The 27,565-nt window shown below is 48.0% G+C and overlaps 1 protein-coding gene across 6 annotated transcripts in view; it reads left to right on the top strand.

Moving 5' to 3' along the window:
• Positions 1 to 27,565, top strand: part of EXTL3 (exostosin like glycosyltransferase 3) — a 173,361-nt gene that overhangs the window by 120,071 nt on the left and 25,725 nt on the right. For all 6 annotated transcript variants that reach the window (XM_030446711.1, XM_030446710.1, XM_030446709.1 and 3 more), the window contains 2 exons: positions 9,395 to 9,516; positions 14,471 to 17,102. In XM_030446711.1, coding sequence (XP_030302571.1) covers positions 14,955 to 17,102 — 2,148 coding nt within the window. In that variant the 5' untranslated portion in view covers positions 9,395 to 9,516; positions 14,471 to 14,954. The remainder of the gene's footprint in view (positions 1 to 9,394; positions 9,517 to 14,470; positions 17,103 to 27,565) is intronic.

The following is a 27,565-nucleotide window of genomic DNA, read 5'->3' as shown; positions in this document are numbered from 1 at the left end:
AGGAGAGGTGCAGGTGCAGGAGGAGATGCTCTCACAGGCTTTGGAAATGATAAATATCAGCAGAGGAAACCAGTGCTGGGTGTCATTAGCTGACCTGATGTGAAGGAGGAGGCTTGGAGGTAGGGCACGGGAAGCATGAAGAAGGATGTGGGTGAATTAAACTGAGGGGCTTGACAGTGCTCATCTGTGGAGGGTGGAGAAGGCACAGTGAGGGCAGGTAGTGAAAAGAGAGGAAAATCATAGAATTGCTCAGGCTGGAAAAACCCTTCAGGACCAAGTCTAGCCTTGTCCTAACCCTAAACCATGTCCCATGTCCCCAGGCACCACACGCAGGCAATTTTAAAACACGTTCAAGGATGGAGCCTCCACCACCTCCCTGGGGAGGCTGTTCCAGAGCTTAACAACCCTTTCTGTAAAGAAGATTTCTCCTGAAATAGGAGAGACTCCAATGGGGGAAAGTGGGATTCAGGCAGCAGAGGAAAGGTGATGAGAGAAGGGCAAGGAAACTGATCTCAGCAGCTGCATTTTGCACAGCTACTCCTGGATCCTGCAGCTGTTCATTAGAAATTCTGTTTATGCCACAGGGAGTTCTGGAGTCTCTGAAGCTGACACAGTTTTAATAGACAAAGACATTTTGAGTGCAGCACATCTGCTCCAGGATGCTAAGGAACAGGCTCCATGCGGCAGTGCCATTGGTTGGAGGGTTTCATGGTGTGTTTTTTTTTATTATTATTATTTTAAGATCTCCTCTCTTTTATCCTAAAAAGTAATTTTTGAGGTCAAAAAGAAAGGCTGTGCTTGCTTATTAAGTTTGCAGCCCATAAATCATCCTGCTGTACCTTGCCCAATATCCCTGAGTTCCCAGCCCTGAGAGTTGGCAAAATTACCTTTAACTCTGAAGGATCACAAAGCATTTCACAAAAGTGGCCACCACAGAGCTGTGAAGCAGTAGTTCCAGAAGAGATACACTGCATAACTTGTGCCAAAAAAAATCCCAGAATGTAGTGGGTTGCTAATGCCTCCTGAGCCCCAGGTATGAGCTGGGAACCAGAAGTATCCACATAAAATGAACTAATATGTAAATGATGTATATGAGAGGATTTTCATAAATATGTAAGTGATGTACATGAGAGGAAGCTTTGCTATTAATATTTTGGGGGGGTTTTTTGTTGTTGTTTGTTTGTTTTGCTGTGTAAGTTTCAGATATTAAAAAATACCAAAAGGGATACAGGTGGTTTGGGCTGTGTCATCATCAAATCATAGAATGGTTTGGGTTGGAAGGGACCTTAAAGCTCATCCAGTTCCAACCCCCTGCGTGGTCAGGGACACCTCCCCCAGCCCAGGGTGCTCCAAGCCCCATCCAACCTGGGCTGAGACACTGCCAGGGATGGGGCATCAACAACCTTTTCAGGCAGCCTATTCCAGTATCTTTTTACCCTCCTGGTGAAGAATTTGGTGTCTTGCCCAGTGAAGCTGTAGGGAGGGAACAGCCCTGTTTGGGACCCTCACACAGCACAAGCTTGGGGAATGCTGCTGGGATGCTGCTCCAGAGCAGAGGCCTCCTTTGCTTGCCTCATTGCAAATAAAATGCTGCATTATTAAAAATTCTGTGCGTGGGGATATTTAATGGATTGATTTATTTCTAGACAGACTCAGCTTGACCCTTGGCTTAACTTTTATAACCTATGGTTTTCCACAACTCCTCAGAGGTGGAGTCTGCCTGGTGCAGGTGAAAGTTAATTCCTTCCTCTACCTCCAGCTTGGGCCAAATTCCTTTAATCCCTCCTTCCCTATTTTAAGAATCCTCTCTTTTAGGCTTTCATTGAACAGAACAGTGTAACTGTGCTCTTCCTAACTCCTCTGTTATTCCTACATCTCTCCACCAGTGTTTTCTCTCTGTCCTTCTACCCACCCATCACAGCAGGAACAGTCTCCACGCTGGACACACACACACAGTTTGCTGTCTCCCATCCTGTCTCTTCCAGGGCCTGGGTGTTGTTAGTTTTCTGCAGCCACACAGCTTGGCAATAGGTTTGTTATTTATGTTTTTTCATGATATCTTGTAGGGAAAGCTCTGGCCAGCAGTGACAGAGCAGCACTCAGCATGTGTCAAATTATTCAGCGTTTCAAATCCAAAAGGCAAAGTTACTTTGTGGAAATTTAATTATCATGCATTTTGCTAGGGCTTATCTTCTATCATACACTCCTCTGCTGGTTAATAACTTTGTTAAGCACACCCACAAGCTTCAGGCGTGGTGTTTCATTCCCTTGGAGTATTTTGAAGGGAGGTGGTTGAGTCTCCATCCCTGAATGTCTTTAAAGATCATCTGGATATGCTGCTTGGGGACATGGCTTAGTGGTGGGTCATCAGGAATAGGGTAATAGGGTTAGAATAAGGCTGGACTTGATCTTGAAGGTCTTTTACAGCCTGAGCAATTCTATGGTTCTGTGATTTTGGCTGCTTCCACAGCTCCACATTTTAAGCTGTGTCCTGCACAGCCTCTCATGAGCTGGGCTGCAGACATCTGGTTAAGGGCAGCTTAAGGTTCCTCTTTGATTGTGTAGAACCCTAGAAGGGTTTGGGTTGGCAGGGATCTTAAAGATCAACTGAACCCAACCCCCCTGCCATGGTCAGGGACACCTCCCCCAGCCCAGGGTGCTCCCAGCCCCATCCAACCTGGGCTGAGACACTGCCAGGGATGGGGCAGCCACAGCTTCCTTGGGCAACCTGGGCAACTGCACCTTCACCCCAAAGAATTTCCTCCTCATGTCCAACCTAAACCTCCCTTCTTTTAGTTTAATGCCATTGGCCTTTGTTCTGTCACTCCATGCCCTTGTGACAAGTCCCTCCCCAGCTTTCCTGTAGGTCCTCTTCAAGTACTGGGTGGCAGCTCTAAGGTCTCCTGGGCTGAACAACCCCAGTTCCCCCAGCACAGCTGTGCTAATTAGCTTTAATTTCTTTCAGCCACCATAGCATTGCTTTACCTGGCAGAGATCTTACCAGAAGGATGTGTCCCATGGGTGCCTCTTGGTTTCAGGAGAGTTGATCTGGCCCAGGACTCATCCCAGCAGCATCTTTACATCAAGGAAGCTACAGCTTCCCTGCCACCACATGGGTACCTTGCACAGGAGGGAGATCTGCAGATGACTTCATGGTGCTCTCCATGACCTTATCTTAAGGGATAAGCCATGCCCTGGGGATGCTCTGTAGGTTAAACAGATCAGGAGAAGAATGGCTCCATGTGCCTGTTCAGTAGGTTCATTGCTAAGTCCAGCCTTTAGAAAGGCTTGGGAAGGCACAGTGTGGGGTTGATGAGTAAAAGGAGCTCCTGGAGGGTCCAAAAAAGAAAAGAGAAGAAAACACTGTGTAATACAGTCCAGAAGGACCAGTAAAGCTGAGGGCATTTGTCTGTCTGGGGAGGAAGAAGCAGGACAATTCTCAGCTTTTCTCAGGTCAGAATAAAGGGCAAAATATCCTTTATTGTCTTCCTTGTGACTGACCTTAAACTTAACCATCTTTCTGCAGCAAGATGGGGACAGGACAGCCTGCTTCCCAGCACAGCTTGTTCTGGCCTTGATTTTTGCTGGAGGTGTGACTTCTCCTGAAGCAGTTGTTGTGATTCAGTCTCTGTGCAGACTGCGTTTCCACTCTTAGGTATGGCCAGATCTACCCAAGCAAACACATTCCAGACCCAACCCACACACAAGTGCTACCTGTAGAACAACCATAGTGTGGCTGGGGTGCTGTTATGGTTCCAGAGGGATAGCTTTTCATAGCATCAAAGGATGTCAGGTTGGAAGGGACCTCAGGGCTCACCTGGTCCAACCCTTCTAATAGGGTTTATATGAGATGTCTCAGGGCCCCCTAGAGCTGAGGCTTAAAACTTTCCAAAATGGGGGAATCCACCACTTGTATACAAGCCCAGCAGAGGTGGTGGCTTGATGGTGTGTGGCATGGTGATGTTTTGCTCCAAAAACTTCTTCAGAAGGTAAAGATGCACATCAGGTGAGGAGCCAGTGTGTTCCTGCTGTGTTGGGAGTGCAGCAGGAAGACATTTAATGGCCCTCACCTAATTGGGACCACGTGCCTTGGGTGTCTGGTAATAGGAGAGGGGTTTCACCCTGTCTGTGAAGCTAATTTCAGATTAACCAGAGTCCTGGCAAAAGCTGTGGCTGTGCCTCTGAATTTCTGTCTTGCTTTGTCAGGAGCTGTGTCAGCTGAGAATCCTCCTGCTCTGTCCATCCAGATGATGATGGCACCCTGGGTAATTCAGTCACTTGGCATGATGGATTGGGCTGTCTGAAACAGAGCAGCCTCCACTTAGGTGGTGATGAAGCCTTCTCCAAGAAGTGCAGAAGGCCATCAGCTCTCTAATGAGTCTGCCTGTGGCTGCCCACCCCCTGCATCAGGAGGAGGGGAGCAGCTGGTGTTAGGCAGGCAGAGAGGGATGGGGAGCTGTGAAAGAGCTAAAGAGGGAGGGAAGGGATGGTTGGAGTTGGGTAGCTCAGTTAATTTGATCAGTTCAGTGTCACTGCACCTTGCTGGGGATGCACTAGCTGGGCTTCCCTGGTTGCTATAGGCTTGCCTTGGATGCAAACCTCCTGGTGCGGCTGGATCATGAGGATCACGAGGATCCAGACTGCCTGCTGCAGTCTGTGAGAAGCCACTTGGATGATTTTGTGCTCATTAGAGACCCCATGATGGAGATTTCACTTTCCAGAATCAGCTCGTTCACTGCAGGCATGAAATGTCCAAACTTTCCAGAAAACTGGAAGAGGTCACAAAGATGATCCAGGGGCTGGATGGAGCAGCTCTGCTAGGAGGAGAGGCTGAGGAGCTGGGATTGTTCAGCCTGGAGAAGAGAAGTCTCAGGGGGACCTTAGAGCTGCCCCCCAATCCCTGAAGGGAACCTCCAGGAAGGCTGCAGAGGGACTTTTCCTGAGTGTCCAGTGACAGGAGAAGGGGAAATGGATTGAAAGTGGAGGAGAAGAGGTTCAGGCTGGATCTTAGGAAGAAGTTCTTCAGGAGGAGGGTGCTGAGACTCTGGAACAGATTGCCCAGAGAAGCTGTGGCTGCCCCCTCCCTGGAGGTGTTCAGGGCCAGGTTAGATGAGGCTTGGAGCAGCCTGGGCTGGATGAGAGGTGTCCCTGGGCATGGCAGGGGGGTTGGAGGGGATGAGCTCTGAGCTACCTCCCAACCTCAGCCAGTCTGTGGTATGGTAGAGATACCCAACCTGCTGAGTGAGATGCTCTTAAGCATTCTGTGTGTTTCTGTGCTGTTCAGGAAATAGTTTCTTTCTCTTATAACTTATCCAGGACAAAGAAAAGCTGAAATTCCTGCTTAATTATGACCTGAAGGGTCTATCAGGGAGCAGGAGCCTGAATGCTTCCACCTGGTTCTTTGCTGCCAAGGCAGTGGTGAGGGTGGCATTTTAGGGAAGTGAGAGCGGTTTTTATTTTTGCCTTGGGGAGGAGAATGCACCTGAGCTACCTAGGGCTGAAAACCCACAAAAAATACCGAGGAGCTTTCTCAAACTGAGATTTAGAAAGCATTTAGAAAGCAAACTGAGCATTTAGAAAGCAAACTGAGCATTTAGAAAGCTTTCCTCCTGCCTGGAGCTGACCTCTGCCTCCTTCTCTCGCACGACGCAAAGCACTTGACTCTTGACTGTGTTTCCCTCAAGACAGTTCCTGTTCATTATTTGCTTCAAGGTAAAAGCAAAAAAAAAAAACCAACCAAAAAAACCAACCAAACCATAAAAAAAACCCAAAAGAGCCTTCCCCTTCTCTTAGTCCTCATTTATCCCTTTTAACAGTGAACAAAAGATCAGTCGTGCACCTACTCCTCGAGTAGCTTCTGCCTCTGCACAGGGTGGAGCTGCTGCTCCCTCACTTTTGGGTCCCAAAAGATCTTAAGCACTTTATAAATGGGAGCACAGTGAGCAGAAAAAACATCAGGTACTGTGTGGTTGCCCAGATTTACCAGGTTCCTTGACAAGCTCTGCCCTGCCCTCCCTTCCTCTGAGATTTTGGCTCCAGGGTGCTCTGCTGTTGGGTAGCTCAGAATATAAAAGGATTTGCTTGTAAGCTGAGGGTTTGTGTGCAGAAGTGTTGGTGTGCAGGCTGGAAGAATAAATAAAACCATCTAGCTGGTTTATTAGCAGAAAGCAACACTAAATAATAAATTTTAAGGAGTAAAAGCTGTCTGTGTAAAGGAGATTTTGCAATGAATTATGCAAAAAAGCAAGAAGGCACCAGAGAAGGAAATCGGTGGCAAAAGGCAGTCTGGAAGACAGAGGATTTTGGACAATTAGATGTGGGGTCAATCCCAAGCTGGCACAGGTTCTGGGGTGACCTTGGGCCAGTTTTTTCTCTTTACCTCTGTTCCCTGCTCTCTGAAATCTGGATGTGGTTTTACTGTCTGAAGAATTTCCTCAGAATAAGTGAGTATTTCTGGACCAGTTGGTTAAACTCAGCTGAGGAGCAAGACAGACCTTGAGCAGCTGCTGTCTGCAGAGGGCAAAGCAGGTGGGTACCTGGAAGTACTGGGGAGAGAGATCTCTGTAGCTTCTGCTTGTGCTGAGCATCTTCTGGAGTGTGTTCTTCACCCCAGGCCCCAGATGGGAAACAAAAACCTGTGAGTCAGACTCTCAGTTCTCCTCTTATTTGCCTTGAAACAATTTGAGTTCACCTTTGCTTGGCAAAGAGGGAGAATGAGGCATGGAAGTTGTGTGATTTCTCCCAAGTGCTGGAGAGAGGCAATGTTAGAGCTGGGGGCAGGCCCAGGACATTTTAACTCCAGGTTTCTCCTCAGATTTTGGAATTATTGCCAGCTCAGAGCCCAGACACAGAATGATGCCAACATTTGGGTTGGAAGGGACTTCTGAAGGTTTCTGAACCTGGGTATTGTCCAGCCAAGTTTTTAATATCTTTTGGCCTCCTATCTCAAGGCCCAGCTTTGGCTGAGCAGGTGGTGACCAGAACCTCACCACCTCCATGTGCTTTTCCATTCTGTCAGTGCCAGAATCCTGCAAGGTTTGGTTGATGCCACCACAGCAACATTTGGGGTTGCAGGTAGTCAGCAGGAGGAACCCTCACTCCCAACCCTTCCAAGTCCTCCTGCACCCAGCCCAGATGTCCAGTGGACTTCTCACAGTTCTTCCTCCCTTCTTTTCCTCCTTCTTCCCTCCCTGTGATGCTGAGACAACTTGGCTTTCACCCTTGAGGCAGAAACACTTCATTTTACCTCCACACCTGGGGTGTTTAGCATCTCTTTCAGGTATGATTTCCCTGTTCATCTGTCATAACCTCTCAGAAGCACCAGCAGAAGTACAAACTTCTGTGCATCTTGCAGTCTTGCCTCTTGGGGTTTATCAGCAGATGCTGCTGCTTCTGGGTTTTCTTGCCATGAGACTTCAGAGGGGAGGATGGCTTCTAAGAAGATCTGATCCTGAACTTGCCTGCTAGGGGCCTGCAACCAGCAGCAGAGGTTTCATCATGATTCTAATGATTCTTTCAGCAATTGCAGCACTCATCTGTTTCATGTCTGGAGAAACTGCAGGTCCTGGCACTGAGCAGCTCCAGGGTGGGAGCATAAGTCAAGATCTGATTCCCTGGGGTGCTGGACACTGCAGAGCCCTTGGTGAGAGATTCCAGATCTGCAGGAGTGAGAGCCCTTTGAGAACATGGGGTGCAAAGCAGATCCCAAAGGATTTGTCCTCAAGTGCCACTTTTAAACCACCCCAAATACCTCTGATACCTCTCTGCTCTCACCATTAAAGTTGTTGGAGGGTCTGCAGAGGAGACTTTTGACCTGGGCCTGGGGTGATGGGATGAGGGGGAAGGGTTTCCAGCTGCAAGAGGGGAGATGGAGAGGAAATAGGAGGGAGAAATTCTTTGGGGTGAGGGTGCTGAGCCCCTGGTTGCCCAGGTTGCCCAAGAAAGCTGTGGCTGCCCCATCCCTGGCAGTGTCTCGGCCCAGGTTGGATGGGGCTTGGAGCCCCCTGGGCTGGGGAAGGTGTCCCTGACCATGGCAGGGGGGTTGGAATTAGCTCATTTTTAAGGTCCCTTCCCACCCAAACCAGTCTGGTATTCTCAGGTGTGGGACATGGGTTAGTGGTGGCCTGGAATAAGGTGATGTCCTGGATGGGCTGGAGTGGGATAGGACAAGGGGGAAGGGTTTCCAGGTGCAAGAGGGGAGATGGAGATGAGATCTTCGGGAGGGAGGAATTGTTTGGGGTGAGGGTGCTGAGCCCCTGGTTGCCCAGGTTGCCCAAGGAAGCTGTGGCTGCCCCATCCCTGGCAGTGTCTCAGCCCAGGTTGGATGGGGCTTGGAGCACCCTGGGCTGGGGAAGGTGTCCCTGACCATGGCAGGGGGTTGGAACTGGAGGAGCTTTAAAGTCCCTTCCAACCCAAACCATTCTGGGATTCCATGAGCTGCTGGGCAGTCTGCACATGCAGTGGGTTTTGATTTCTTTTCTCTCTCCTCCCCCCAAAGATTCCTGAATTGCAGGAGATGCATTTGTGATGCTGTACTAAGAGAACTGGTCCTGTGCTGTCAGGGCAGGAGGACACCTGGCTGGAGAGAAGGGAGCAAACATGGTGCAAAGCTGCTGTCTGTGCTGGGACCAGTTCCCAGTGGAGCACAAGAGCAGCACAGGGAAAGAATAGAAGAACAGGGTGAATGTGTGTGATCCTTTCCCTAATGTCAGTCAGCACACCTGTGCTTCTGGCTTTGCTGGAGCAGGAACCTGAAGGGTTTCTCTTGGAGATCTTGTCCAGAACACATTTACCCCCCCCATACCCCAGCTGTGGATGGGGAGCATGGCTGGAATCAGGTTTGACTTTCCTGGAGCTGCAATGTAGGTGAATGTTCCTTGGTTTAGGTAAAAGCTTCCTAAAGCTGGGGATGCAGTTTACCCCCTCAATTTACAGATTACAAGAACTTTTGCTGGTTGTTCATGTAGCAGTGTTGATCTTAGCCTGGGAGAATTTCTCTGTACCTGTGAGTTCTGGAGATGGCACAAATCCCTTGTCATGATCCCTGAGGCTGGAGCATGTGAAGCATTTCAGAGTGAATTTTCCATCTGCTCCTTTTAAAGATCTGCTCTCAAATGTACCTTAAAGCACACACCTAATAGATTTATTCTCCTTGTTCAACTGCTCCTGTTCACAAAGTGAGCAGAGATTTGGGCTGTAATCCTTCCCTTTGAGAGCATTAGGAAGTTACCATTGCTGAAGGGCTGTTTTGTGTTTTGTTCCTTTTGCATTTCACCAGGAAACTGTGTTCTAAGGGGCAGGGGACAAAATCTGCTGTGTTTCCTTTGGCAAGATTTTCTGCTCCTCCTTTTAAAAAAGAGAGACTTTTATTTATTTTCTTTGCTTTCCTTTTCAGTGCTGGTGAGAGAAAGAACTGACAAGAGAAACTGTCTGTTCAAGACTGGACAGAGAAAGCACAAGAGCCACTTAACACCCACTCCCTGACACCCTTCACCATCCATCAGGAGGGACCCAGAGGTGGGTATGGTGTTTCATTCTCCCATGGAAAAAGTTTGTGGGGGTAACGTGGCCATCACAACACTGCACACCCATCATTAGATGAGGAAAGACAGTGAGGATGAGCATATGTGTACACAGACAGAGTTCAGGAGCTCTAATTTAGCAGATATCCCTTGTGAATATTCCTTCTGGAGGACCATCAGTTTAAGGTTTCCAGACTCTCTTCACAGTTATGCTGAGAAAGGAACAATATTTCCCTAATTCTGTAGGGAGATGGACAAAAAGAGGGAGGAATAGGAGGAAAAAAAGCAGGAAAAGCAGGAATAGGTGGGCTCAGCTGTTTGCAGAAGTACCTTGGTGAATGACCATTTGCAGAGGAATGAATCAGGGAGCATCCACAGATCAGAGCAGCCTTTTTCCTAGAAAAGCAAACCAAGGGAGAACTTCAGGTATTCCTGTAACTTCATCAGCACGGGGAGCATCCTCTGTGGAGCTGAGGAAAGCTGGGAGCACAGCTCAGGATTGGAACTAATGATGTGACAACATTCTCCAACAGCAATTTAGTCTTGCAGGCCTGTGCCAGGGGAGAAGGAACAGCAGTGTGCAGACCTGTCATGCCTGAGAAGTCAGTCAGATTGGCATTAGGGAGGAAGCTTTGGTAATTATGGAGCTTCTGGTATCCCAAGAGCTTTTCCTGCCTTTTTTTTTTTTTCTTTTTTGTATCTGTGTGTAATTAGGTCTATCAGGCAGCAACGTTGTGTTATCATGTCAACACCAGTTTCTCAGTGAAGGGCTCAAGTGAAAGTGAGAGGAATGAGTTTGCTGCAGAACCCAGCAACCACCCTGTTTCTCCTCCTCCCAGACTGTTTTTTTCTTTTTTCCAAACTATGGAAATCCAGCAGCCTTTTTTCCTCAGGGCTGTTTTTTGCTTTTAAATACAACACTCAAGTCTCTCATGGCAAAACCACAGATCAGGTTTTCACTTTGCTTTTTTTTTTTAAGTCCTAATAACAATGTGTTACCACCTCAGGCTCTATCAGCTTGATGAGGAATAAAGTCTCAGTAATGAAGAAGAGTCTGAGAGTGTGTCTAAAGTGCTTGCCTTATCACCAGCACATATTTCATACTGACAGTCAATACTTCTAACTGATCCCAAGCCACATGTGTTGCATTTTAAATCCTTCCCTAGTCTGCTCTGGTCTTTCCCATGTGCTCTTTTCCAAGCTAGCAACAGAGTCAGTTTGTCAGCTTCAGGTTTCTGAGCATAGGGATATCTTTTTTTTTAATTCACAGCCCACGTTTTCAGGTCAGGAGGATAAAGTTTGTTCTGTATCAACTGAACAGAAGGAGCAGAGGAGCCCCTGGAAGGATTAGGGAGCAGAACAGCTGCAGAGGATCATGTGTGGGGTGATGTATTTAGCTTTTCAAAGGTCCAGTTGCCATTTTAGGGAGTCCAGTTTGCTATTTTGTCACTGTTTAGGAACCATAAATGGGCAAATCAACTCTTAAGGAACAAGATTTAGCTGCAGCCTCAACTGATAAGCTTTGGGACTTCCTTTACTGCCTGGGGGATGCAGTTTTCTCTGGCCAGTCCAAAGCAGCACATCCCACATGAGAAGGAATGCCTCCTCATTCTTTCTTGGCTATCTTTAGAATCATTTGTCCCTGTGTTGTCTCAGCATCTTGCAGGGTTTAAACATATTCACTGCATGCCATCCCTAAGAAAAATAAAACCAAAACAAAAACCAACAGAGCTTCTTTTCCCACTTATTAAGTTTTTTTTTGATTCATTGGTGTTTGAGCAAGCTTGTGCCTTGGCATTTCCCCTTGGGAAAAGGGTCAGTAGGGCAGCTCTCATCTCCTGGCCAGCTATTTGAAGAAAACTGGTAGCAGTTCTGGGATCTTTGCAGACAAGATTCAGATAGCAGGGACTGACCAACTGGTGTGTGCACATGGATAGGGACAGCATGAGCTTTTTTCTAGGGGGGGAGCTTAAAAAAGGGCAGAGAAGGAGGAAAAAAATGGACTTTTAAAGCTATTTTTATTGTTTACTTTTGCCTTCAGTGGCCTGATTTGTACACTGCTGCATGCTAAAGCCCTGCTGCTGTGTAGCAGTGGTCCCAGAGGCATGAAGCAGGTGTGCTGCTATTGCCAGAGCTCCCTGTGTCTGACAGCCCTGTGCAGGAGCACTGGGGATTTAAATTCTTTGTCAACCTCTCTCCCAACCTGGGCAAACTCAAGTTGGTTTGCAAGAGAGAATATTAAAACATCCTGCTAGCCAAGCTGAAACCTCCCCCATCTGTCCACAGCACTGCCAAGATCCAAAAAAAAGTTGCTTTAGCCTTTTGCTGACTTTTTAGTCCCTTCATCCTCCCAGCTTTCTGAGATTTGCACCTGTACTCTTTGCCAGACAATGTTATGAATTAAAAAATCTGCCTAAATTTTAAGTCTGTGAACTGCTGTGCACCTCAGTTCTGGGTCCCAGGGGGGCTACAAGAAGGCTGGGAAGGGACTTTTTGTTAGGACATATAATAATATTACAAGGGGTAGTGGGTTTAAACTGAAAGGAGGTGGATTTAGATTAGGCACTGGGGAGAAATTCTTTAATTTAAGGCTGGTGAGACACTGGAACAGGTTGCCCAGGGAGGTTGTGGAGGCCCCAGCCATGGAAGTGTTCAAGACCAGGTTGGATAGGGCTTGGAGCAGCCTGGTCTGGTGGAAGATGTCCCTGCAGGGGGGTTTGGAACTACATCATCATTAAGGTTTCTTCCAACCAAAATCATAGATTGTTTCTGTGTTTTTTTTCTTACACACACTTGTGTACAACACTGAAAAGCACTCCCTGCTTCTCTCTGTTCCTTTAAGGTGAACTTCTGCATTGCTTTGGCTTGTTTCCAGATCTCTGTTTTAACTGAGATTTGCTTCCTCCTCCCTTTCTTTCTGCTAATTCTTGATGAGTAGATGAGAGGATTATTAAATAGATGTAGTGAAAAATGACCGTCACCAGTGTAGGTGACTTTCCTCTAATTAAAAATTGAAGCAGAAATGAATAAGCTTCTCTAGAGGCTGAGCAAGACTCAACACTAAGCCCAGCTGATGTGGGAAGTCTGAGGTATGAAAGATTATCTGAGAAACTTGGAAACCTGGGAGGATGCTAATAAAAAAGAAGGGAGAGTTTCTAGTGGCAGCATATTCACCTGGCCTAGATATAAACCTTTTGGCATAGACCAAAGATTCAGAGCTGGATTTGCCTTAATAATTATGTCCATGCCAGCTAGGAATGCAGTGCCACAGCAGAGTTTTCCAAGCAAAAAGCCATCTAAGCAAGTTTGTACCTTGTGGGTGGTGAACCCAAGAGATCCTAACAGCATCTGTCATAGAATCATAGAATAATTTGGGTGGGAAGGGAGCTCTAAAGCTCACCCAATCCCACCCCTTGCAGTCAGCACGGACACCCTCCCCCAGATCAGGGTGCTCAGAGCCTCCTCAAGCCTCACCTTGAACATCTCCAGGGATGAGGCCTCAACCACCTCCCTGGGCACCCTGTGCCATTGTTCCACTGCCCTCATGGGACACAACTTGTTCCTCACATCCAATCTAAAGCTGCTCTTCTCTAATTTAAACCCATTGCCCCTCATCCTATCACTCCAGGCCCTTGCACACAGTCCCTCTCCACCCTTCCTGTAGCCCCTTCAGATACTGGAAGGTCACTGTTAGGTCTCCCCAGAGCCTTCTCTTCTCCAGGCTGAACACCCCCAGCTCCCTCAGCCTGGCTTCCCAGCAGAGGTGTTCCAGCCCCCTGAGCATTTCCATGTCCTTCCTCTGGATCCTCTCCATCAGCTCCATATCCTTCCTGTGCTGAGGGTTCCAGAGCTGGATGCAGAACTCCAGGTGAGGTCTGACCAGAGCAGAGCAAAGTGTCAGAATCCCCTCTCTCAACCTGCTGACCACACTTTTTGATGTCTTTTGATGATGGGACTGTTGGCTCATGTTCAGCTCTTCATCCCCAGCACCCCCAGGCCCTTTTCTGCAGGGCTGCTTTCCAACACCTCATCCCCCAGCTTGGCCTGACAGTGCAGATGGTTCTGACCCAGCTGCAGGACCCTGTGCTTGGCCTTGTTGAAGCTCATGAAGTTCATCTGGGCTCACCTCTCCTGTTTTATCCATCCCCCTGAGCATTTCCATGCCCCTCCTCTGGACCCAATCCATCAGCTCCATGTCCTTCCTGTGCTGAGGGCTCCAGAGCTGGATGCAGAACTCCAGGTGAGGTCTCAGCAGAGCAGAGTACCAGTTTGCTTTTATGTACACTGTAAACCTTTCCAAATTTTGACCAGAAATTCCTTCTCCTATGCAGCCAGCCAGCAGAGGTAATGTTAACCACCACGGGTACATCCCCTTTAAAATTTCTCTTGCAATGAATCAAAATTTTCCAGCAGGAAAGGAAAGCAAAACACTTCATCTAAACATTCCTCATCAGCTCTAGTCACTAGAGCAGAACAATAGCCATTACACTCAGTTATGCAGTACAAATTCACAGCCTTGCTGTGTCCCAGGGTCACAGCACTCCTTGAAAAGGTGAAAGGAGAGGGAGCAGGTGCACACAAATATCTCCATTTTATTCAGGAGGAGAGAGGAGCTTACAGATGTTAAGTACCTTCTGTGAAGTTCCCCAGTGAGAGAGTGACAGGGGCAGAAATAGGAAACCAGATCCAGGCTGTGGTTTTTTTCCTGCTCTGGCCACTGAAGCCTGCAAGCCTAATGAAAAGCAGAGTGCCCGGAGACAGCCACGTGTCTGTGTCTAATGAATCCCCTCGCTTTCTCAGGTTCACTGGTGTTAACCCCAGAGTGCCAGGCACGTAGGAAGGTTGCTCTTCTGCAGAGAGGGCAGTTGCTTTTCAAAACTAGCAACATCTCAGGTCACCAAGGGGTCGTTTTTCTGGCGTTGTCTGAACACATGACGGTTCTCTTGCAGGACTGGCAGAGCATCAGCAGCGATGAGAGAGGCTGAGACTCCTACGAAGCTCTTCTGGCTCCTTCTCCACAAGGGTCGGGGCCTCTGCATATTCATTGGATGGTAATGCAGGATGTCGAGAGCAGCAGTGGAGTTTGGCTTCATCCCCTTGTGTTTTTCTTCTGCCGGTTGAGACTCCCAATCACCATGACAACGCTGTGACACTTCCAGCAACGCTTGCCCACAGACCAAGGGTGGGCTGGGGGTGGGTGAGAAGGTCAATGCTCGAGTCTAACAGGATCAAAAGTTGTGCCTGCAGCAAAACGACTGTAGAAAAGCCGTCGGCACGACAAGAAGATGAAATTCCCCTTCTATTGGCTTCTCCTTAAGCAGCCACAATAACTTTTTTTTGTTTTTTTTTTTCCTCCCGGAGACTCGCTCTGAAAACCCCTTTGGTTATGGCTGCTGATCCAACGTGATTGGTCACGCAGCGACTCCCGAACTCATGACTGGATATACGATGTTGCGGAATGGGGGAGTGGGGAACGGAGGCCAGCCGTGGATGTTGAGATGGTCCAGTCGGATCCGGCTCACCTGGCTTAGTTTCACCCTCTTCATCATCCTCGTCTTCTTCCCCCTCATCGCCCACTACTACCTGACCACCATCGACGACGCCGACGACGCTGGCAAGCGCATTTTCGGCCCTCGGACCGGCAACGAGCTCTGTGAGGTGAAGCATGTGCAAGACCTGTGCCGCATCCGCGAGTCGGTCAGCGAGGAGCTGCTCCAGCTGGAGGCCAAGAGGCAGGAGCTCAACAGCGAGATCGCCAAGCTCAACCTGAAGATCGAGGCCTGCAAAAAGAACATCGAGAACGCCAAGCAGGACCTGCTGCAGCTGAAGAATGTCATCAGCCAGACCGAGCATTCCTACAAAGAGCTGATGGCTCAGAACCAGCCCAAGCTCTCCTTGCCCATCCGCCTGCTGCCAGACAAGGACGATGTGACCTTCCCCTTGCCAAAATCCAACCGGAACTGCAGGCTCCACAACTGCTTCGACTACTCGCGCTGCCCGTTGACATCGGGCTTTCCAGTCTACGTCTACAACAGTGATGATTACCCTTTTGGTAGCTCCTTAGACCCTTTAATTAAACAAGCCTTTGAGGCGACTGTCAGAACTAATGTTTATGTTACTGAAAATGCAAACATTGCATGTGTGTATATAATTTTAGTGGGGGAAATGCAAGAGCCCGTAATGCCAAAACCTACTGAACTAGAGCAACAGTTGCACTCTTTGCCATATTGGAGGACTGATGGACATAACCATCTCATCATCAATTTATCGAGGAAATCAGAAACTCAGAACTTCATTTACAACATCAGCACGGGGCGAGCCATGGTCGCCCAGTCCACCTTTTACGACGTGCAGTTTCGACCGGGGTTTGATATCGTGATTTCGCCTCTGGTCCACGCTATGTCTGAACCCAACTTCTTAGAAATCCCACCCCAGGTGCCAGTCAAACGTAAATACCTGTTTAGTTTCCAGGGGGAGAAGATTGAGTCTCTCAGATCCAGCTTGCAGGAGGTTCGCTCTTTCGAAGAGGAGATAGAAGGCAACGCCCCGGCTGACTACGACGATCGGATCATCACCACCCTGAAGGCTGTTCAGGACAGCAAGCTGGACTTTGTTTTGGTGGAGTTCACGTGTAAGAACCAGCCCAAGGCGAGTCTGCCCACTGAGTGGGCTCTGTGTGGAGAAAGGGATGACAGGTTAGAGCTACTGAAGCTATCTACTTTTGCACTGATAATCACCCCAGGGGACACCCATTTAGTGATCTCCGCCGGGTGTGCCATGAGACTGTTTGAGGCTCTGGAAGTTGGAGCCATCCCAGTGGTTCTCGGAGAACAAGTCCAGCTACCCTATAACGATGTGATCCGGTGGAACGAGGCAGCCTTAATCATACCAAAGCCACGTATCACAGAAGTGCACTTTCTTCTGAGAAGCATTTCTGACAACGATCTCCTTGCCATGAGGAGGCAGGGCCGCTTCCTCTGGGAGACCTACTTCTCCACCTCCGACAACGTGTTCAGCACAGTCTTAGCTGTCATAAGGACTCGAATCCAAATCCCGGCTGCTCCTATCCGAGAAGAAACTGTTGTGGAGATTCCCCACCGCTCTGGCAAAGCTGCTGGGACAGACCCCAATATGGCAGACAACGGTGACCTGGATTTGGGGCCTGTGGAAACAGAACCACCCTACGCATCTCCCAAATATCTCCGCAATTTCACCCTCACCGCGATGGATGTCTACAGGAATTGGAATTCTGCTCCAGGGCCTTTCCACCTCTTTCCCTACACTCCCTTTGACCCTGTTTTACCATCAGAAGCAAAATTTTTAGGGTCTGGGACTGGATTTCGACCGATTGGTGGAGGAGCAGGTGGCTCTGGGAAGGAGTTCCAGGCCGCTTTGGGTGGCAACGTCCCCCGGGAGCAGTTCACTGTAGTGATGTTGACTTACGAGCGGGAAGAAGTGTTGATGAACTCCTTAGAAAGGCTCAATGGTCTCCCATACTTAAATAAAGTTGTGGTAGTGTGGAACTCTCCCAAGCTTCCATCTGAGGATCTCTTGTGGCCAGACATTGGCGTCCCCATTATGGTAAGAACGTTGTAGCTATGATCTTTCTTCCTGGTGGGGTTTGTGTGGTCAAGTTGGCTGCAGCTCTTCGGTAGAATGTCACCTCAGCTTAAGCCATCTAGGGCAGCATTCATCTCACGTGGCTGTAAAATGTCTGTACCTGATCTGGACCCTTTATCAGCAGAGAGGAACAGGGAGATACCAGGTCTGACTCATCTTGACCCATTTTAGGTGTTTACACAGAAATGCCACAGTTAGTTCTCTAGAAATGCCTTTTCATCTCTGGTGGCTTTACAGAGAGGTCATTGTTAGAGGTGGGTGGCTGCACTCTGTAGGAGCTCAGGCATGATGAGGTCCTGTCACGAGAGAATTTGTTCAGTGACCTTTGGGTTATGAAATAACAGGAACTGTTATGCAGGAAAGCCTAAATTGTGAAAATAAGAGATCTTCAGAGGTGCCCGGTGTTCAGCACTCATGAAACAGTAGCTGCTTGTCTGGAGCTTGATATCCATCCCAGGGCTTAAAGCTGGAGGTTCTTGCTTATCAGAAATCTTTGTGGCACCCCTGACGTGTCACGCTGTGAGGACACTTGGCACCTTCTAAATCCATCAGGAGGGACTCTTTCTGCACTTGACCAGATAAATCTTTTATGAAAACAAAAGAAGGACCCACTGGAGCCATGCCTACTACGAACACCTCCAAAGCCATTTATCACTTTATATTACAAGGGATGGCAGGGAAAGAAATAGAAGCCAAGGCCAACGTGACCATGAGAGCTTCCATGCTCCAAGGGTCGTGACTGAGTTCTGCTTAGGGTTGGGTTGATTTTTGTATTTCCCCCTCCCAGCCAAACACCTTCAAGGACCTTTGGCATTCCTTTTCATGCCCAGCTACTCACTGGTGTGTTGGCAGTGTTGCTTGTAAGGAGTTAGTTCTCCCTGATTACTTATGCATGCATTTATTTCAGGGTCTCTCTGCCATCCCAGCAGAACTTTGCACAAAGACTGCTGTAAAAAAAAATCAATATTAAACATAAATCTCCACGTGCCCTCGCAGAGAGAGCACAGGCTGAGAACCACTTACAAGCAGCCACTCTGTGTTGTCTGAATCCAGTTGTGTTTAGGGGACAAATGGAAGGATAATGCCTCACAAATTAGGGAAGAGTAAAATAAGAGAAGGAGACAGTACTTGAGCCTGCAAATGTGTGTGGTTTATGTGACAGGACACTACTCAGCTTAATAGCAACGTGAGCTTCACACTTCACACAAAGAGATTCATTGATTTAATATTTCATTTTATTATTATTGTGATGAATAAATCCTTCTGCTCACATTTAAAAACCCTTATGGTCCAGGGACAATGAGGAGAGAAAATTGCTCGGATAATTGCAAAATAATCTCTTGCATTAGTCCTGCTGAATGCCTGAATTCTGCAGAATCTTCCCATCCTGTCTGCTGGGAAAGTGTCACTCCTTTGGAGCAGGGATTGTTCTGCTTGGAGATGCTAATGGGTGCTGTTTGTGAAAGAAAAATATGTTTCTGTTGATGGACATTCATCCTTTTACTCTGCTCTCATCTGCACATCTGTTGTGTTGGAGGCTTTTTTGGGGGACTTGGACACACATGAGTTGCTGTGTGTCAGCTTCGAGCCACACACTGGGGTTTGTGTGCTCTGGGGGGGGACATTCAGCACTGTTCTGTTCCAGAAAATGGTCTCTTGGGTGCTTGAGGGTGCTGGGTGGAAATGCTGTGCTCATGGCCAAGTGTTGGGACACAGCAACCTGCCATGGTCCTTTCTGGGCTTTCTTCCTGTTTTTCTTCATCCCAATTTTTTAAAGCAGATCAAGTCTCTTGGGATCTCTCGTGGGATACTTGAACTTTGAGAGCATCAGTTCCACCAAGGTGCTTCTTTCTCAGTCCACATCCAGGCAGGGTGTTTAAATCACAGAGGGGGTTTGTGGTATTCATCAGACATTAAAAACATCAGGTTTAGATGAGATTGTAGGAAGAAATTCTTTGCTGTGAGGGTGGGGAGACCCTGGCTCAGGTTGCCCAGAGAAGCTGTTGAAGGCCAGGTTAGAGGGGCCTTGGAGCAACCTGATCTGGTGGCAGATGTTCCTGCCTGTGGCAGGGGGGTGGAACAAGATATCTTCAAGGTCCCTTCCAACCCAAATCAGTCTGTGATTCTATAATCTGTATGGCTGATTTTAGTATGATAATGATATCAAAATTTGCCTGGGTTTCATTAAACAGTGACTGTGGAGAAGGGGAAAGAACTCTGGGACCAGAGGTGAGGCTCTATTTGAGCCTCAGCCACTGAGATGTGGGATGTACTATAGCTGGGGGACAAACCAGGTGGATTCATGGGGTTGGTAAGAAGCATAAGCTCTAAAAACTGCTGAGGTCAAAAGAAATTGCAGACTATGACTTTGGTTTCCTTACAGGGGAAAAAAAGTTTCTTTTGATGGGGAATATGCAATTCTCTCAGATCTTGAAGCAGTGCTGGATCTCTCTGTAATAAACACGTTTCAGTAACTTTGGGGTGCAAGGAATTCACTCAAATCTCAAAGGACAAAGCTATGCAGGGGGAAATTGAGGGAAAGAGAGGTGGATGGGGGCAGATTTGGGTGTCCCTCCTTCCAACTGAAGTAGGTCCAGGCACCATCTGAGTGGAAGGAGCAGAGCAACAGCAGCATCTGTACATCAGAGTGATCCATGATCAAAGCAACCCAAAGTCAGAAGGTTATTGAGATAAATGGCAACCTAATGAGTCAAGGCAATGTGTGTGGCATGGCCTGGGGTGGAGCATAATGTAGTTCTAAATCCCACCAGCACCACCTGGATGGGACTTCTAACTATGCTTTAGCTGTGTGGCTTTGTGCTGGCAGAATACCCAAAGGAGAACTGGGCTGCCTCCTTTATCCTTACTGCATGGGTAGTTAGTTGATTGATCAGTTCCTTGACAATTTGTTTGCTGCTTGGTTGTGCTCTGGTGCTCCAAAGCAGATGATGTGGTTCCTTTTCCCTGCTGGGCTGGGAGTTAAGCAAGAGCAAAGCTTGAAGCTGCATTGGATCTTTGATTCTTTCACTGATAACAAGATAAACAAGGATGCAGAATAGATTTGATTTTTAAAAACTTTTACTGAGGTATGGTTTATTTTTTGTTATGGCATAACTTACTAAAAAAGTAAAAAATCAGCCAAATTCTGTAGCTACACAGGAGCTTCTGATAAAATATTCTGGCTCTGTGCTGAGCTTGGAATATCAAGGTGCAAATGTAATTTAATGCAATGTTGGGTGTGTAGTCATTCAGGACTGTCCCTGGTACAGACAGAGGCAGGTTACCCTCTCATTTGAAGCCTTTATGCTGGAGCTGAGCTGTAAAAATTGTTCCCATCTCATGCTCAAGAAGCAAAAAAAACCCCAGTGGTTTTAAGTGAGGTGTCTTGTTTGTGCAGGCTTAAAAACTTGGTTTCTACAAGTGTTTATATGTCTAGCACTGCCCTAGGAGAACTTCCCCAGGCAGAAGAACCTGGAGACCATGTCTCTGCCAGCCCCACCAGCAAGACTGCAACCCCTGGTTAACTTCAGAGTGCTTCCCTGCAGCACTCAGAGAACCTTCAAGATAAATCCTTGAAGATATCTGGTAGCAAAGCTTTTCAAATCAAGGATTTGAAAAGTCCCTGGACCACTGATCCCTGCCAGCAATTAAACCTTGCTCCCCCATAGCTGGGATCCCTCCTGCACACAGCAGTGCTGAAAGCCTTGATGTGATGCTACTCACCCCTTACCCAGGCACTGCTGCTGCTTCTGTTCCCATCCTGCCAGGAAAGAATCCTGCCTCTGTACTCAGCGCTGGTGAGGCCACACCTCGAGTCCTGTGTCCAGTTCTGGGCCCCTCAGTTCAGGAAGGAGATTGAGGTGCTGGAGCAGGTCCAAAGGAGGGCAACCAGGCTGGTGAAGGGACTTGAGCACAGACCCTATGAGGAGAGGCTGAGGGAGCTGGGGGTGTTCAGCCTAAAGAAGAGGAGGCTCAGGGGAGACCTCATCACTCTCTCCAACTCCCTGAAAGGAGGTTGGAGCCAGGGGGGGGTTGGTCTCTTTTCCCAGGCAACTCTCAGCAAGACAAGAGGGCAGGGTCTCAAGTTGTGCCAGGGGAGGTTTAGGTTGGAGATGAGAAAGAATTTCTTTCTGGAGAGGGTGATCAGGCATTGGAATGGGCTGCCCAGGGAAGTAGTCGATTCTCCGTGTCTGGAGATATTTCCAAAGAGCCTGGATGTGGCACTGAGTGCCATGGGCTGGGAACCACGGGGGGAGTGGATCAAGGGTTGGATTTGATGATCTCTGAGGTCCCTTCCAACCCAGCCAATTCTATGATTCTATGAAAAGGGAAAAGGAATTTGGGTTAAAACCCTGCTCTGAACAGGTAGAAGGGCTGCACTTTGAGCAGGGTGGTGATGCTTGGCTCCCACACTGCCCCTGCACACGTGTTGGTTTTGGAAAGGTTTCCAGTGACAAGGTAACAAAGGAGTCACTAAAGAGAATATCTGGCTTGATCTTGGAATAGAGACTTCAGCTTCCCAGATCACCATCTCCAGGTTTCCAAATGGGGTGCAGATGACAAGAGAAGCCTCACTCTTTGCTTTGCAATTCCCTGACCGTTTTCATCCACATGTATGAAAGTGAAGGGAAACAAGTGAAACAACCACTCAGGCAGCCACACATCCAGCCCAGGCAGATGGGAATAAGAGGCACCCAAGGAGATTCAGATCCTGCTCTGCTTTGCAGTGTGCTCAGCACCAATGTGCTGCTGCGTTTTGACTGCTTCAGGGCTCTTCCTCAACAATTCCTCGACAGACTTGCAGCATAGAGCCTGCTCCAGATGCTGAATATACTCAGTGCATGGTTTTAGGAGCTCTTCAGGTCCTCTGGAGCTGATTTATCATCCATCTAACATATAGCACTGAGTACAACGTGGGTTGGGATGGGGGGACAGGATTAAGCTCCCTTTCCTCCCCTGCTTTTAATCATAAAAACCTAAAAGAAATGGGCTGAGCTTGAGCAGCCAGAGTTACCTGAAGAGAGTTTATTTTAAGATGTTTCATAGGTGTTTCAGAAGGCTGCCTGTGCTGCCTATGCCCTTGGTTCAGTGGGGAAAGCACAAAGCCTTGAGCAGTGAGGTGATTAAGCTGTGGAGCAGCTTGCATTCAGAACAGCCACAGATCCTCTAATGCAGCAATTAAATTATCCATTTCCCTTTCACAAACTTCCTTAAAGCCCCCCAGGAGCTGCAGTCCAAGCCAAGAAAGCAAACTGTGCTCTCAGCAGCCTCTCCTTACCTCCTCTCCTAGCCACATTTCTCAGCCTGTGGGTTGTGCCCCAGACACAGGAGGAGACCAGGAAAGAGAAGGATGAGCTCAGGAGCACCATTGCTTTGGTATCATCTCAGCTGAAAAGAAACCCAACCTTCTCAGCCTGTTGTATGCACCCTCTGCCATCCAACTCCAGCATCTTTGGGTCAGGCTGTCTCCTACATTGGACAAAGATGCATTTTTAACATTTTCCCCCCTTTTCCTTACTAGGTTAAGGAGAAAGCAGCCTGTGTTCAGTTAAGGTTTTGCCAGCTGGAGAGAGGAACCACTGCTTTCACACCATGAGGGCTTGGGACTGTGTTGCCAACACAGCCACCTCTGCTTGCCAAAGGATGCAGAGGTCCAAGACACATGAGAGAAATGAGAGAAAGGTTTGTGGGAGGCAGACAGCTTCATGGGGACAAAAATAACCTCCCTTCTTTTCTGAGGTGTTTGACCATGGAACAGGGATTTCCAAACAGTGTCACTTTTATTTCTTAAGACTTTTCTCTCTTTTTTTTTTTTTTTTTTCCTTTTGTTCCCCTCCCGAGCCCCTCACATGCAGCTCATGGTGGCAGCTGACATTACTGGACTTCATTCTGCCACTTTAGAGGGAGTGGTGGCACCACCCAAGTGCTTCTCAAACAATATGGTTTCATCTGTGATGAATTAGGGCAACCAGGCTGGTGAAGGGGCTGGAGAACAAGACCTGTGGAGGAGGAGAGGCTGAAGGAATCAGGATTGTGTAGTTTGGAGGAAAGGAGGCTGAGAGCTGATTGCTCTCTGTAACTCCCTGCAAGGAGGTTGCAGGGAGGTAGGTTCTGGCTTCTCTCCAGTGAACAATGCCAGGAGCAGAGGAGATGGCCTGAAGTTGTACCAGGGGAGGGTGAGAGCAGAGCTGAGGAAGGATTTCTGTCCTGGAACAGCTGCCCAGGGAGGTGCTGGAGTCCCCAGCCCTGGAGGGATTTAGATCCTGTGTAGATGAGGCATTTCAGAACATGCTTTGGTAAGCATGGTGATATATACATATATATATTTTATATATACATAGGTTGTTCTGTTTTGATTTTTTTTAAATTTTATTTTGGGGAGGATGCTGACAGTTGGACACAGTGAAGTCTTTCCCAACCATGACAGTTCTATGATTCTGTGCTACCTGTGAGGTTGGAGCTGGTTGGGCTGCGTGTGTTGGAGGCAGAGGCAAAGTGAGATTTATCCTCCTTAGCCAATAACAGAGATTTTGTACCAAACTGAAGTGGGGATATGTTGCTGGAGGAGATGGGCTGGACCAGAACTATCCAGTTGTGTCATGGTTGTATTTTGATTTGAGCTCAGTAACAACTGGCTTTAGGTTGGGTGCTTTTGGAAGCCCAAGGGCTGCCCATGCCATGCTTGTGAGCCCAGCTGAGCAGCAAAAAGCCCTTCCTGCATTTTGGGGCTAATCCTTATTCAGCCAACATTTTCTCAGCCTCTGCTGATGTTCTAAGACATCACAGAGCTCACTGGCTTTTCCTGCCTGCGTGCAGCTCCTTCAGTGACAAAGCTGTGGCTGGAAAAGCCCTGCAACAGTTTGCTTTCTCCTCTTCCTCCAGGGTTAGGTGGTGTGTGCTTGTAGGCATTTCTGAGCAATTTAGCTGGGTTCACTGCCAATGCCAGCTCCTGTGGCTTTTGGCAGTGACTAATCCTTTCCTTCAGCTTTGTTAGAGAATAAGTAGCTGGCTTTGATCTCTGCAGCCAGTTCCAGTGGCGTAATGTCCTTTTCTGCTGGCTGAGAAACCTCGTTCAATTTAGCTGCTTGTTTTTTTGTTGTTTTTTTTTTTTAAAAAGAAATCATCTCTGGGAAATTTTTTAATCCAGAAGCATTGCTTGCATCTGCAGACCTGTTTGGCTGCCAGGGTGAACACTTGTTAACCAGGAGCAGAGAGGGGTTCAGGGAAATGCCATCGTGACCTTCCCTTCTGCTGGAGCATCTCTGCCCAACTCTTCTCTGCTGAGCCCACTGCTGAAGGATGGAGACCTTGGGTTTGCATGTCTTTGCTATCAGAAATATTCAAAGGTGCTTTGGCATCTCCATTTTAAAACAGATGGGGACTCTAAGTGATGCTTGGACACCTTCCTGTATGACCTACACTTGGTGATCCTGCTCTGGCAGGGGGGTTGGACTCTGAAGGTCCCTTCCAACCCTAACATTCTGTGATTCTGGCTGAAGAGGGACAGCACCTGCTCAGCCTGTGTGCCACGGTGGCAGCATGAGCTTCTCTGCTTGTCCACCAACATCAGGTTTGGTTTTTTGGTAGAGCAGAGCCAACCTTTCAGACTGAACAGCTTGCCAGGAGCTCGAGCTGAACCGGAGTGGGGTGTCTGACCCAGGGTGAGGTCCTCAAAGGAGCCAGGACTCAAACAAGAGAACAGAACTCTCCATACTGACCACACTACCATCTCAATTGATCTTTTTGCTTCCTGGGAGCTTTGCATGAGTACCAGCTCAGGTCCTGGCTCCACCAGGTCCTTAGGCCCCCTGGACCTTCCTTGGTGATGTGACTTCTGCTTTGCTGGGCCAACTCACCTGCTCAAGCTCCTCACTGAGTCACAGCTTTACATTGGGGACTTACTGCTTTTCCCTACCTTACCCTGGCTTCCAACTCTTGTGTATGAAATCAGGAGGAACCCAACTTAACTTCCAGGTCCTGGTTTGCCCATGAGAGTGGGGAGCAGCTTCAGGATTGCCTCCAGCAGGACCAGCTCCAGCTGTGCTGTCTGTGACAATCAACTGAGCAAATCCCCTTGTTCCTTAGCACGGGGTCACTTTACATAAGAGATCTGCACCATCCATGGGTGAAATGGGCCCCATCCAGTGCACCAGCTCTCCCAGCAGTGTATCAGGGCTTTATGAGTTTGTTTTCAGAACAACGAGAGCAGTTTTCTGAGGCATGGAAGTGTCTGTCTGCTGCTCTTGGGTTCGTAGCACCACCTGCTGCCTGCAGAGCACGGTGCTGCTGGGCAGGCAGCTTCAGTTCTCCAGTCTAGGGGAGTTTTACTGTCTTAATTTTTAATTTTTTTTTTTTTTTTACCGTTGTATAGCAGAAGAAGAAAGAACAAATTTTACTGCTTAGTTTTCCTGCCATGCTAAAATCCAGATGCTCGTCCCTGCGGGGCCTCAGCGAAGGTGCAGCAGTGCGTGAATGTACGCTGATAATGTAACAACCAGCTCTGACTTCTTGGGGATTTGCACTCTGAATATTAACTCAAACACCTCTGCAGTCCTCCCCTGCTATTGCTTAAAACCAGTGCTTAATTCTCTTGCCTACCATGTGCTGGTTTCTAAGAGCTTTTCCTTAGACAAAATGTTACCGTTGCCTCAGCTCCCTGAATTCCCTTGGCTCAGGATGCAGCTAATGGGCTCAGTGACCAGAAGGAAGGTGTTACTTTGGGGCATTGGAAAAGAAAAACAAAAGATGGAAGTGTCCTTGTACCCCACACTGTCCAGGATCAGATGGTTTTTCTCACACATAAAAGCTTGAAAATGTCATGAGTGCCAATCCCCCTCTATTGAAGCCTTTAAGCATCAACTCAGGAGCTGTCTGTGTGTCTTTAAAACACTCTCTGCTCTGGAGCAGACCCTCTCACAAGAGCCAGGGGACAAAAGCACCAGGGTAGGACTTGGCACCAGTGTCACTGCAGCAGCAAAAGAACACATTGTGTTTCCAGAGCTGGATTCCTGCTGCTTTTTTTTGCATGGTGGGTCTGTGTGTGCCTGTTTAAATAACAGGGGAATATGTAATGTCCCTAAATTATTACATACAGATAAACAAGCACAGGGGATCTATGATTATAGAATTACAGAATGGTTTGGGTTGGAAGGGACCTTAGAGCTCATCCAGTTCCCACCCCCTGCCATGGTCAGGGACACCTTCTACCAGCCCAGGGTGCTCCAAGCCCCATCCAACCTGGGCTGAGACACTGCCAGGGATGGGGCAGCCACAGCTTCCTTGGGCAACACATTCCAGTCTCTCACCACCCTCAAATTAAAGAATTTCTCCCTAATATCCAGCCCAAATCTCCCCTCTTCCAGTTTTAATCCATTTCCCTTGTCCTCTCCCTACCCCTCTGTGTCCAAAGCCCTCCCCCAGCTTTCTTGTAGGGGTTCAGAAAAGATGAACTGAGCATGTGGATGCATTTTCTCTCTTTTTTTTCCCCTTCTATTTTCACCTTCTGCTGAGTCTTTGTGACTTTGTCATTGCAGCTCTAAGTTCATATTGTTCACATCCACTTCAAGGCACCCCCATCTTTTGAGAAAGTTGCAGAGCCCAAGTATCTGTGTCTCCTTTTTTCCTGTGCTTTTCACAGTCTGGGTGGAGTGGTTTTGCTGTGCAAAATGATTTGATTGTGCATTCTGTGCAGGTTGCTTTATTTGTGAAGACATCCTGGTCTCCCAGAGTAGCTGTAACTTGATGTGGTATCACAAGAAATGGATGGGCCCCAAGGCATGGGAGAGAAGGAGCCAGTTGTAGTCACTGAGGTCATGAATTTGACTTTGGCTTGTGGGTATTAAATAGATTGGAGAAAAGGAAATTTGTGTTTTTTGAAGTTTGCTGGGACAGGAGGGAACTGGGACATCAAGCAAACAACTGTGAAGGACCTGAGAAGGTTATAAAGAGGAAAGCAACTCTTGGATCCAAGGTTAGAGAAAGAGATGAGAAGCAAGAGAGAGGTTTAAATCATGCTGCTTGTTCTTATATATCTTGTGAAGCTCACAGGGCCCTCCCCAAGCTCTGGGGGATTGACCAGCAAAGGTATTGCAGCTTTCAAACAGAAGATGGTGACTTATTTCCAAATTTCCCACTGGGCTGATGCTGGTGCAACACAGCAGCCACCATTATTATTCACCTCCTGGACAATCTCTTACCCCTTTTCCCCACAGTGCCTGCCTGTAGCTGACAAGGACGTGGCTGCTGCTCTCCCTTATCTAGCTGATGGATGCTTTTGCTTCAGTTTGCTTGAAATCAGACTCTGAGGTTAGTGATAAGGTGTGATGGATCTCCCTGACGTGCTGTGCATAGGGAGTGCTCTCCTCTCCAAAAAGCAGCACCTGGCTCCTTCCTGCACTTGAGGAAGAGGAGGAGAGGAGGTTCAT

Source organism: Calypte anna, chromosome 3, assembly GCF_003957555.1.
Source record: "Calypte anna isolate BGI_N300 chromosome 3, bCalAnn1_v1.p, whole genome shotgun sequence".
NCBI lineage: Eukaryota > Metazoa > Chordata > Aves > Apodiformes > Trochilidae > Calypte > Calypte anna.
Note: the sequence above shows the minus strand (reverse complement) of the source record. Positions and strands in the feature narration are given on the sequence as shown.